At 46.9% G+C, this 12702-nt stretch overlaps 2 protein-coding genes across 2 annotated transcripts; both read right to left on the bottom strand.

The window, feature by feature from the left end:
* Window positions 1-1116: 1116 nt before the first annotated feature.
* Window positions 1117-2885, bottom strand: GGS25DRAFT_526981 (mitogen-activated protein kinase HOG1; the record flags this gene model as incomplete). Its single annotated transcript, XM_049265055.1, has 9 exons — window positions 1117-1343; window positions 1431-1614; window positions 1681-1759; window positions 1816-2172; window positions 2238-2337; window positions 2399-2442; window positions 2506-2635; window positions 2722-2769; window positions 2830-2885. 9 exons carry the CDS (start codon window positions 2883-2885, stop codon window positions 1268-1270), a joined length of 1074 nt encoding a protein of 357 aa, XP_049121166.1. The 3' UTR covers window positions 1117-1267.
* A 6029-nt stretch (window positions 2886-8914) lies between these two features.
* GGS25DRAFT_469108 (glycosyltransferase family 35 protein) lies at window positions 8915-12047 on the bottom strand. Its single transcript, XM_049259124.1, has 6 exons — window positions 11498-12047; window positions 11145-11410; window positions 10561-11070; window positions 9581-10497; window positions 9398-9470; window positions 8915-9329 (listed from the first exon to the last, which is right to left on the bottom strand). Exons 1-6 carry the CDS (start codon window positions 11697-11699, stop codon window positions 8928-8930), a joined length of 2370 nt encoding a protein of 789 aa, XP_049121167.1. The 5' UTR covers window positions 11700-12047; the 3' UTR covers window positions 8915-8927.
* Between the last annotated feature and the right edge of the window lie 655 nt (window positions 12048-12702).

A 12702-nucleotide genomic window follows, 5' to 3' on the forward strand; every position in this document is an offset into this window, starting at 1 on the left:
TGAGGAGTTAGGTAGAGTCTAGACACCATGGAATATAGACACCGGGAAGCAAACTCCCCATCCTCCCATCCGCGAGTATCCACAATATTCGATATAAGTACCCCTCTCCTCTTTTCCCCTTCCCCCTATTTGACACCCCTTATCCACCACCTCAACGCCACCTTGGTAAGGTGAATCGGATTATCTTGTTGACTATCTACCATAGGTAGGTAGGTATCCGAGTAACCTCGTTTATCGAAATCGAAATGTCGAAAAACGAACTTAGTCAGCGTAGATATATCGAAGGCTCTGTCTCTTGTGGAGATGCAACGAACAGAACAGAATAGAACGCTTACGTCGCGGAAATTTTCTGTTGCGCTATGAACGGGTATGACTAGGTCAGCGCTAGAAATTAGATGAGGTTCACAGACCCTCCATCAACCAGGTCCTAAATGGGTCAGTAGACCACGAACAAAGCTCGATGCGAAGTGATCACTTACCCCTAGCCAGCCACCACCATACCATAGCCATGCGACCTATGCTCTACATGCCTATGTAGGCAGATAGGTGCTTAAACACTGATTCTCAGTAGACTCTTGAAGGCCATCCTCGGTGAATAATTAAAACATCACCCTAAGACACGTCATCTAGCCGAGGGAATAAGTGGCGCCTCAGTCACAGCAGATAGATGTCGACCAACGATATTTCATGGCAAAATGCCTTCTATTACTTTTACTTTCTTTTCGTGTCACCGTAACGTCCATGATCTATGTCAAGTTTGTGTGAAACCGTCCTTCTGTTCGAAGTCGTCCCCACAAGTAACCCCTGGTTGTTTCGCGCGCCATCCACGGTCGAGTGTTCTTTGAATTTAGGACGTTGGGGTTGAATGCCTTGTTCCATGTCGTCAACTTCCCAAACCCCCATAGGTACTCGCCGCCCGGCCGAAAAGAAGACAAATGTTTCCAACAATCGCGTGCTCTTCCCCATGTCAAACGCTTTATATTACCACCGCGTAAGCCCTGGCTGCTCCTATCCGTCAGCAGCTGAATGCAAATCCTTATATATTTCCCGCCCTTCTTGTGCTCCGGCTAATGAGGAAAGTCTCCCGTCTCCGTTGAAAGAAAATCATGCATGACGCAGTCCAAGCCATAACCCAGTCTCGAAACGCCGGGACATGAATCAAGTCTGGGGTTGTATGCATTTATATGCAAATTGCCTTAAACCATGGTATCGTTGCCGTACAGTATGTTTGCAGTCCGCAAAACCAGTCTATGATCTGCAGCGCCTTCTACTGACCATTGAACTGGTCCTCAATTCCAACGTGGCTAGACTCCACATTGTGATAGTCAAGAATCTCCGAGTACCTGTTGCCTCGCTTGTGTTAGTGGTGGCCGTCTTCCCTACAATTCCCACCGAATCGCCATCAGTGTAAAGGGCGTAGAGATACTCACATCATGATCTTCCACGTATCCACAGGCAAATCAGCATCGTTGAAACTCCAGTCGAATTTCTCTTCCGCGACGGGTTCGTCAGTAGGGTCGTGGTAAGGCGCGAGGTACTCGTGTGCTAGAGCATCGGCGGCGGTGATTCGCTTCTTGGGATCGAATACGAGCATGCGTTCAAGTAAATCCACGGCTGTCCAGTGTTAGTCTTCATAGAAACTATGCATGTATCATGGCAAGTATGTAAGTGTTAACTAACCTGCGGGGTCCGCGTTCTTAAACTTCTTCTCCAGTGGCTGCCGCTCCCGCTTTGGTAGCGATTTCACAAATCGCAAAGTCTACACAGTCTTTGATAAGCAACAATCCCTAAATAGTGGATGTGGTTTCAACGCACGTTCTCGCTCGCGATTGTGTTGATAACATCATCGGGGGGTGTGCCGAGGAGCTCGGTGATAATGGAGAACTGGTTGACGTGGTCCTTTCCAGGGAACAAAGGCTTTCCCTCCAGCATCTCGGCAAAGATACACCCAGCACTCCAGATATCGACTTCCACGTCATATTTTTGCCAGGTGAGCATAATTTCCGGCGCACGATAATACCTTGTCGAGACATATCCGGTCATCTGAGGATCCTGGATTCGAGCAAGGCCGAAATCGCAAATTTTCAAGTCGCAATTTTCGTTGACCAAGATGTTGCTGGGCTTGAGGTCACGATGAACGACGCCGGCGGAATGGACATACTTCAGGCCTCGCTAGTGATTCAAACTTATGAGTACTTTATTCTTTACCCCCATGTAAAGTGGAGGATAACACGCACCATGATTTGATATAGGAAATATTGAATAAACTGCTTCTCTAGCGGTCTTGAGGTAAGTAAACGGTGCAGGTCTGTTCCGAGGAGTTCCGTAACGAAGTAGCTGGTAATGGGATTAGTGTTGTGTTGTAGGTAAAGGATCCTTTTCATGGAAATAGGCATACATGTCTTCGAGGGGAGAGATAAAGATGTCGCTGAGCGAGATGACCTAGAACCGAGTATGAGCATTATTTCCTAGGTTTTGATCCCACAAAGGGTAAAATAAACCAACATTTTCGTGTCTGAGATGCTTCAGAAGCTTCAATTCTCGGTATGTTCGCTTCGCCAAGACGGGTGTGCTGAAAGGCTTCATAATCTTTTTGACAGCCACATTTTGGTTGGTGAGTTGATCTTTTGCAGAACTGTGTGCGGCGACATTCCATGCTAATTAGTTTTACGTCCAGGATCGAAAGCGCAGAAGTGATAGAAGTTGAATAGGAAAGCATACCAAACCAAACCGAAGGCACCCATGCCCACGGGTTGTAGGTCCGAGTATCTGTTGAATATTGCGTCAATTCGGAAAGTTTTAAACGGTGGTTACGAATAGGCAGCATACCTAGACGTGATCTCGAACGTCGTTCCGAAGATCTGGGCTCGCACAAATTCGGCCATGGCGAATAGCGAGTTGTGATCTGGGGGAGGCGGGGGGGTTACGGGGGATGGAGGATGGAGGATGGGGAATGGGGTTGAAGTTTTCGGATGTCGATCTAAAGAAGTTGAGAAGATGGAGGGATTGTTGATAGCTATCGATCGAGGGGAGCGAGGGGGGTGAGGAGGAAGAGGAGGGAAAACGAGGGGCACAGATAAAAAGCCGTATTCAGTTAGTTTGTCTTCTGTGTAGGTACCAGTGCTGAAGTTAGGTAGTCTGGGATGGTAAGAGAGGTAAGAGGTATTCGTTGATAATAGTGATTTCTTTCAAGTCGACAATTAGATATCAGAGACAAAAACCGAGACAGTACAAGACAAGATAGAACAAGGTCCCGGTCTAGTTAATTAAGTAGAGTAGAATAGAATAGAATCAATGTGAAGGTATGGATGGTATGAATGTTATGGATAGTATGGGCAATATTGAAAATGCCGTTAAGGGGATGGGGAAAAAAGTGGGATGTAAGAACAGGATTTTCGAGGTTCGAAGTTGGGCTTGGGCTGTATTGTGGATAAGGTTTGGAACACGCACGGAACGGCGATTCGAAGACAGTCTTTAGTGGCGATCGCGATCGAAGAAATTCTATATTTCATCTATCCCATGTAGGTACATATATATAGGTACATATATCCACGTATCCAAGGTAAATGCTTGATGCTGCTAGGTACTATATGTATCAATGCTCATGTACCTACATACATGTACTACTAGTAGTACTTACCTGCCTATCACTTCAATCTTTTATATCCTGTTAGAAGTTGCACTAGGCAGATATACATTATAGCTGAGTTTTGTATGTACATATGTATGTTCATGGACATTTGTACATACCTAGGCCTAGTATAATTGACACTGCGCAGGTGATGAGCACTGTCCTACAGCTGTCACAGCACCCACCTAGTTAAGTAGATTGATTCTCTTGGAGTTGTTGAGCCTTTCAATGCGCAAACAGACCGTGCATCTGGGCAGTATTCTACCAAAGCCAATCAAAACCTGGCTACTATGTAGAGTCTAGTCAAGTTAGATTTGGATTTGGTATTGCTCAGGATCAAAGCCAGTGGCATAGGTAAATTGTAAATACCGAAATGACAGTTGTTGTCTTTAGAAAAAAAAAATAGAAAAAAATAAGCAAATATCAAGTCTCTCTTATTACTATGGGATGCGTTATTAAATCTACTTGTTGTGTTGCAGTATCTATGGAAAAATAGCCTAACCTAGGCGAAATCTCGAAAGAATTGGTACTAAAGGTTAGAAAGATAAAAAAGCACATCAAACATGGTTATTTGCTATTAATTAGTAACTACATAGATGTATGTAGGCAATGTACCCCACTGACATGCTTAGCATTATGTTGCAATACGAAAGATTGAGCCAAACCTTGAGGCAGGTAGGTAAAGTTGTCTTTACGTATGTTCTTCGTACCAGATAGCCTCTTCTTAAGGTCAATAGTCTAAAGGGTATCCATGGGTAGGTAGGTGCCTATCTATCTCAAGTGCTATGAATAGCAATAGAAAACATGTGAACAGCGAGATCAAGCGCTTACCCGCAACATACACAGTACAACATACCGCAAAACAGGGGACGAGGAATTAGCACGAATGTCGTCCCAAGGAAACTGTTCAGTATGGAGGTATGGAGGGTACAATAACGGCGTCGATCTCTGCTGGCACCCGTCGACAGCCAATGCCGACGATATAAATAGGGGTTGATGAATGGGTGGGAGTTGTATGGAGTACTAGGTATGGGGATAGGTTGCACCAAAAGAGAGGATCGGCCCGTTAAAGCTACAAACGACAACTATTTGAACTATCCAATATTTAACATCTTCAATGTGAAACTTACCTAACCTAGACATGTATGCCTACTTTAACCTAGAGAGAATGGAGATAGAATAGATCGTATAAGATTTATGGTTCCCGGCCGCCGTCTCATATTTGTCGACACATCTCTCTTCCTTATGGGTTGCATCGTTGCTTGAAGAGGCTATCTTTTATTTGATGCCACCAAGCTGACCAGTCATTGTCGAATAATGGTAGCTTTCCTAGCCTCACCCACACCCCGCAGCCCACCACACATGCCATCAAAAGTATTAAACACGGTACAATCATGCAGGGAACAAACCACAAGAGATGAATTTTGTTGAATAGAAGTTCAAAAATGGGACAATTGTTTTTTTTTCTTCTTCTTTTTCCTGAGCGAATGTGACTCTGATGGTAGGCTAATAACGCCGATGAACCTGGGTTCTCGGCATGGGTTTCCATTTCTCCTTCGGCTTTCTATTCGAAGGATAGGCAGGCAAGCAGGCAGCGATTTATTTCCCACGAGATACCCAAGATACCCAAGATACCCAAGATAGATGGATTGGTGAGTAAGAAATCACTTGACGCACAGCTAGTCGTACAGATATCAAGCGGGTCATTATCTCCACAAGGGGCATCTCACATACATCCAATACCTAGATATAGACAAGCCACATCTGAGATGCGTGATAATAAAGAGTTAATACTACATAGTACCAGTAAGAAAGGAGATGCCTCAAGATTGGTATACAACCAAGCACTAACAAACCAATGAGATGGCGTTGTTTTCATCACCGAAAAATAATGACGTCACTTGATAATCCTCTTAGCACTCTGCCCCTCTCCTTCTGCATACATGCCTGCCCTGTCACTTCAATGTTAGCATGCTCTTAAAGGACATTGCCCAGGTACTTATCGTGTGTAACATAAGATATCCCTGACAAGTCAGTTAAGATCCATGATATACCCTACTAATAGGTATTATTATGTACATATGTATTATAATACCAGATATTATAGATGATATACATACCTACAGTAAGTAACCTAACATTGAACTTGGTAGATACCTAATGACATAATATGATAGCCACGCGCTTGCGATATATTCCTTGTAGTTATTCATCCTTACATACATAGTATGTAGACATCACCTCTAGCACCTCCAGTAAATCTCGAAACTAGGTACGTAGTACTCCGTACCTATTATAGAAATAGTTGCGGATTGAGGGTGAGAAAAAACGGGTACATGGGAGCCTTAGCATCCTGGCGATGTATGTACTGCATTAAACTCTTCCAGGGCATCCGACAATCGAGCCGTACGTGCCCCATCGTCGATACGTATACCGCTGTCAGCCTCAATCCCCCGGTACATTAAGAAGGCATATGGCATGAGCCGAACTGACCGGGGGAGAGAAGCAGAGAAAAAGGGCTCATGACTTGATATCCCTTCACAACCCTTAGTTAATCACACCAAAAAATACCTAACCAACGACAACAACCCCGCTAATGGGATTTGGACGAAGCGGGTCTGAAAATACCAATAATGATATTACCTAGCTAATATTACCTAATTATTCCATTCCTTACGTACCTAACCTAGGTATGTATGCGCAGAACGCTCCTCGGTTCACCACTACCTAATTAGGTAGGAAAGCCACAACGAGTTTGATTTACGAGAGGCTTAAGAAAATATAAAGAATAATTACAACATTGAGGAGCAACGTAGAGAGAAGTCCCGTGGATGACGTATCGCATCTACACAAGCAGACCTCCTAGCTTCGACGCCGAAGCGCACGCCGTGAAGTTGATATGCAGGGTTGGATAATTAATGCCTTCAATGTTGTCTGGAGTGTTCCATGCATGCATTTGGAGTCAGACGAGGATGCATTGAGTTTTCTTATGTTCAATGTTGGCATATGCGAACCGGAGCTTTGGCTCCCTAATGCCTAGGGCAAGGTGAAAGTACCTTACCTAGTGTGTCTACTACTATCTACTACTATCTAGTAGGACTAAGTAGGAGAGATAGTACATCTGGATAGGCAAGTAGATAGAAGACTGGAAAGTTAAAAAAGGTGAAATAGTAACGCATAATGAAACCTTGTCCTACCCCACACAACTTACCTAATCCAGCACCTTTTCTTTTTTTCTAATCGATGTCCAGTAGTTATCCAAGAGGTGGAGGGATACGGGTACCCCAACCCAGGGTTGACGTCATTCTTCAGAAGCACAGGCTTAATGAGAAATAAATTTCATGACGGCGTTTAACAACTACCATTAATGAGATCTCTTCAACACCCAACCCGAACATACACGAAAGGAGAGAAGAAGAAAAAAAAAGACCCCTGAAATGTCGTCATTAATACCCCATGACTACCCTGAAGTACTACCTATCTCTACTATCTCTACTATCTCTACTATCTCTACTTATCTCTCTCTCTCTCTCTCTCTCTCTCTCTATCTCCGTCTCTCTTATTCACACATGTATGTACATAACTATACATAAAAAAGGCACATCGAATACCCTCCCTGGACCCTGACGATCATTATCCCATAAGGCTGGTAGATCAGCCAAGAGATCCCCTCTTTCCTCCCTCCTCTAACGATGTAAATGCTATGTAATGTTTTTTCGAACCAACGAAAAAAAATAAAAAAAATAGTAACCATAGTAGCAATAACACATGAAAAAAAAATCTCTGATTCCGCCACAAGCCAGGATACCTAGGTTTGTATGTGAAGTTAATCAACACCGACACGCGTTTTGCCACCTCTCTTACACACACCTACGCCCTCTTCGAGACTCAAAGGAAGGGGAAAAAAACCAAACTGCCAAGTACCTGACTAGGTACCTGCCTAACATAGTAACTATCTACACATTACTACTTATCTCGAGGGCTGTGGGGGATGCGGAGGACGTGGAGGAACACTTCAGGATACTACATAGCTACATGGCATGTAGCTATGCATGTATGCCCACGCCGTATGCTCGGTGACATCACTCGCTCGCGTATCTATCCACCTAACTAGGTAGACACTTACATGTATGTGGCATGGGAAAATCGAAGTGTCAAATTGGGTGCCTATTTGCCGATACATTCATGAAATGCCATTCATAGCAATTTGGACCTAGGTAAACGAGGGACTTCAGGGGTTATAGTTGCGTACTTGCCTAGCCTAGGTATTTCTTAAAATGTATGCTTAGCTAGATCACCAACCCCGACGGCGCTTCATGCCCATATACCTACCTAGGTAAGTATCCAAGTGTCTAAGTATCGACGTGCCTATGTGCCTACACGGCTAGTCGGCAAGTGGCCAGCGTTGCTCTAAGACAACACATCCATGGATCTAATACTACCTACCTACCTACCTACCGTTACCGTACCTGTGCCCGTGAAACTGACCTTCTTAGACCCTTTATATACCTAGAGACCTAGTAGCAGGAACCCCCTATTCATTAGAATCATTCTAGTTCGGAAACCCAATTTCTCCCAATTTATATCATTGGGATGGATGCGTGGATTCATTGGATAATGAAGTTTAGAATGGTTCTCGTGAGTAGAGTAGGTTAACCTAGGGGGTTCCCGCTACGATACCTACATACCTAGGTACCCAAGCAACAGAAAAGCACACATGTATAAATATCTGCTACAAATTCATATAAACAGACATACAGCCTCTTACCAACACCCCAAGATAAACCCAACCCAAGCTAACCTCAAATCAAGTCAGATACATAATCACAGGCCTCAATAAGAAAAACCAATGTTTTAAGAATACTCAAATAGGTGGATAAGTAGGCTAGGTAGGCAAGTAACTAAGTAAGTAGGTATAACCAACACGCAAAGAATACCATTCGTTCATGTACGTTCCCCTTTCCCTCTTTCTTTCCCTCACAGCCCTCCTCGCACCAAACCTCCGTGATATAGGGGCAGCAGTAATCGTAGTCGTAGTCGTAGTAGTAGTAGTCCCCTTTACCAACCCATCCATCCATCCCATGCGTTCGTAACCTCTCAGCTCTTAATTCCGTGTACGTGAGCTAAACTATCGTAACCGCTTCTTCCCCTAGAGGCTTCCAGGTAGGTAGGTTATAGCTTTTCCCACAGACCAGTCCCGGTTTACGTAGCGCCCAAGCCCCTACGTAAGTAGACACCCCCTCCCCCATCTCGCAACCCCCACCCCCCGCCCACGCCCACGCCCCTCACCTCCTCCCTAAACCGCAAGCGGCTCCACGTTCCAGATGCCCTCGGCATACTCATTGATGCACCTATCGCTCGTGAAGAAGCCCATGCGCGCAACGCTGCGGATGCACTTCGACACCCACTCGTCCTGGTTCCTGTACTCGTCGTCCACCATGCGCTGCGTGTCCAGGTACGACTGGAAGTCGTCCGACACCAGGTAGTAGTCGCCGTGGTCGCGCACGGCCGACACGAGCGCGTTGAAGTCGTCCGAGCTGCCGAAGGCGTCGCTCTGGATGGCGTCGAACACCTCCGACAGCGAGGCGTCCACGGCGTGCGTGCCGTAGTTGTGCGCGTGCCGCAGGTCCTCCACGTCTTCCGAGAGCGTCCCGAAGAGGAAGATGTTCTCTTGTCCGACTTCGCGGGTTATTTCGATCTGGGGGGAGGGTCGTGAGAAACTCGGTCAAGGAATAAAAGGAAAGATTGGGGGGTGGTGAGACTTACGTTCGCGCCGTCGCACGTTCCAATGATCAGCCCGCCATTCAGCACGAATTTCATGTTGCTGGTTCCCGACGCCCTATTTTATCGCTCGTGTTAGCCCATCCCATCGCTCCAACTCCACACCCCACACTAATCATCATCAAAAAAAAAAAAAAAAAAGAAAAAAAATCCTCAGGTATAACTTACTCGGTCCCCGCCGTCGAGATGTGCTCGCTGATGTCCGACGCCGGCGTGATCATCTCGGCCTTGCTGACATTGTAGTCCTCGAGGAACACCACCTTCAGCAGATCGCCAATGTCCGCGTCGTTGTTGACCACGCTGCCCACGTTGTTGACGAGGTGGATGATCTGCTTCGCCATCCAGTACCCAGGCGCCGCCTTGCCTCCAAAGATGGAGACGCGCGGGAGCTGCTTCTTGCGCTCCTCGGGGCTCATGGCCTTCAGCTTGAGGTAGCGCGAGATGACGCCGAAGATGTTCAGCTGCTGGCGCTTGTACTCGTGGATGCGCTTCACCTGGACGTCGAAGAGGGCGGCGGGGTTGACGGTGACGCCGGTGGTGGTCTTGATGTACTTGGCGAGGCGGACCTTGTTGGCGTACTTGATCTCGGCCCACTCCTTGCGGAAGGCCTTGTCGTCGACGTACTGCTCGAGCTTGTTGAGCAGCGTCAGGTCCTTCAGGAAGTCGTAGCTGCCGATCTTGCTGTGGATCAGCTCCGAGAGCCGCGGGTTGGCCTGGTGCAGCCACCGGCGCGGCGTGATGCCGTTCGTCACGTTCGTGAACTTGTCCGCGCCGAAGATCGACACGAAGTCCTTGAAGATCGTCGTCTGGATCAGGTCCGAGTGCAGCTCCGCCACGCCGTTCACCTTGTGCGAGCCCACGACCGCCAGGAACGCCATGCGCACCATCTTGGGTTGGGACTCTTCGATGATCGAGACGCGGCGCAGCATGTCCCGGTCATCGGGGAACTTCTTCTCTACGGACTGCAGGAAGAAGAGGTTGATGTCGTAGATGATCTGGAGATGGCGGGGGAGGAGATTTTGCATCAGCGTAACGGGCCATTTCTCGAGTGCCTCGGGCAGGACTGTGTGGTTGGTGTATCCAAACTGAAGACAGAGTTAGCGAGTACAATCTAATGTAGACCATACGCATGTAGGTGCATAACTTACGGTTGAGGTAACTATTTGCCACGCCTCGTCCCATTCAAGGCCTTCAATATCAATTAGTATCCTCTGAAGCTCCACGATGGCCAGCGTCGGGTGGGTATCGTTGAGCTGAATGGCAACCTGGTCGGGGAACTCGCTCCAGGCACGCTTCGTCTTCTTGAAGCGGCGGACAATATCGTACAGTGATGCGGCAACCCAGAAGTACTGCTGCTTGAGACGCAGCTCCTTTCCACGGTCTAGGTTGTCGTTGGGGTACAGGACAGCACTGATGGTCTCAGCCTTCTGCTGGTCTGCCACTGAGCTCTCGTATTCTCCGCTGTTGAACTTCTGGAAGTCAAACTCGCCGCTGGCCGCTTTGCTGGACCACAGTCGCAAGTTGTTCGTCGAAGGGGTGTCGTAGCCGGGGATTGGCACGTCGTAGGCTACGGCGGTAACGGTGTCACCACCCTCCCAGTGCGCCACTGTCTTCCCATTCTCGTCCTGAGTTTTGCGAACACTGCCATAAAAGTGAATCTAGTTGTTACCGTTAAAACTAATCATCTTTCTTTAATCGTTTAGAAAGAAAGAAAGAAAGAAAGGATACTCACATCGACAGTGACATCATGTCTTGGGAATTCCCAGGGATTGAAGTCCAGCCAGTAGTCTGGAACTTCGATCTGGTACCCATCGATAATCTCTTGCTTGAAAATGCCATAGCGATATCTTAGGCCATACCCCCATGCGGCATAGTTGAGCGAGGCAAGACTGTCCAGGAAGCAAGCTGCGAGCCGCCCAAGACCACCATTGCCCAGGGCAGCATCGTGTTCCTGGCCAATGATATCCTCAACGCGGAATCCGAGCTCGGCGAGACCATCTATTTATCGTGGGTTAGTCAGGGTTTATTTAATTCGTCATACGAGGATGCACAGCACATGCAAGGCATGGATTGGCCGGTTCTTACCCTTCGCAGTGGTCTTGGCGCCAATGTTCAGCATGGCATTGTCCAGAGCACGTCCCATTAAAAACTCCAAACTGAGATAGTAGACACGCTTGCTATCAGTAAACGTCTGGCGTTGCTGAGTCTTGTTCCAATCTTTGATCAAACGATCTCGGAAGGCCAAGCTGGTCGCTGAGTAGGCAGCTGACTCGTCGCAGTTGAACATGCTGCGGGCCAAGGTGGTCTCTACATGGCGAACGACCTCTTTCTCGAACTCTTCCTTGTTCTTGAAGCCTTCGAACTGGTGTTTGGTCCATACTTCGCGTTGAGGCTCGGGGATCGCCGCTATACAAGGATACTAGGGTCAGTATGTAGTATGGTATGGTATGGTATGGTATGGGTATATCGTAGATAGGTAAGGTAGGGTATGGGTAGTTATATTTAGAGTGATCGACATCACGAGAGTAGAAAAGAAGGAAAGAAAAAGCAAGAAAAGAAACCGGAGAGAAAATAGTAGTGCCACTCTCAACTATACGAACTAACTAACTAACCTTCGACATTTTTGATATCGCTAGCTCCAAAGCCAGTGTATGTGCGTTTATGTTTCGGGCGGGAGATGCCTGCGGGGCTGACCGATCCGACTATGTCGACAATAGGTGCAGCTGTAGAGGGGCGGCGTTCCCTGGTTGGTAGACGTTGTTCGTTTGACGCCATCTTTTCTGGCTTATAGGTCCGAGGCTTGCCTTCGGATATGGGGGAACGAAGGGATAGATCAGTCGTAGGACAAAGAGCCAGATACTACTAGACTATATTATCTACGTAGGTTAGTGTATCAGTTTAGAAGTGAGAATTAAGAAGGGCAATTTGAATAATGGCGAGATGAATGAATTTACATACAATTTTGATTAGGTCGAACTTATAGAAAGACATAGACTGAAGGAGAGACTGGAGCTCTTCAAGCCCAACGATAAGCAAGAAGCAAGAAAGAAGCAGGGATAGGAATGAGGGGGCGGGGTTCTTTCGTTCAATGAAGATGCAATATGGGAGCTCCCAAGCTTGTGATTAGAGGAAGGAGTTCGGGGGGGACGGAGAGCTTTGGTTCCTGGTTTGTAAAAAAAAAAAAAAAGAGGATCGCCGCGGGGTATAGCAACTTACCTGTGTGCTATGCTTCTGTACCTACTACTATACTGCTGCTACCTAGTTCTAACGATATAATAATATAGTATGTA

Source organism: Hypoxylon fragiforme (genome assembly GCF_022984875.1).
Source record: "Hypoxylon fragiforme strain CBS 206.31 chromosome Unknown GGS25scaffold_1, whole genome shotgun sequence".
NCBI lineage: Eukaryota > Fungi > Ascomycota > Sordariomycetes > Xylariales > Hypoxylaceae > Hypoxylon > Hypoxylon fragiforme.

Coding starts and splice junctions, on each gene's coding strand:
- GGS25DRAFT_469108 (XM_049259124.1), bottom strand. CDS start 11,699: ATGTTCAACTGCGACGAGTCAGCTGCCTACTCAGCGACCAGCTTGGCC. Junction 11,411..11,497: donor CGCCAAGACCACTGCGAAGG/GTAAGAACCGGC, acceptor CACGATAAATAG/ATGGTCTCGCCGAGCTCGGA. Junction 9,330..9,397: donor GAACGTGCGACGGCGCGAAC/GTAAGTCTCACC, acceptor CCCTCCCCCCAG/ATCGAAATAACCCGCGAAGT.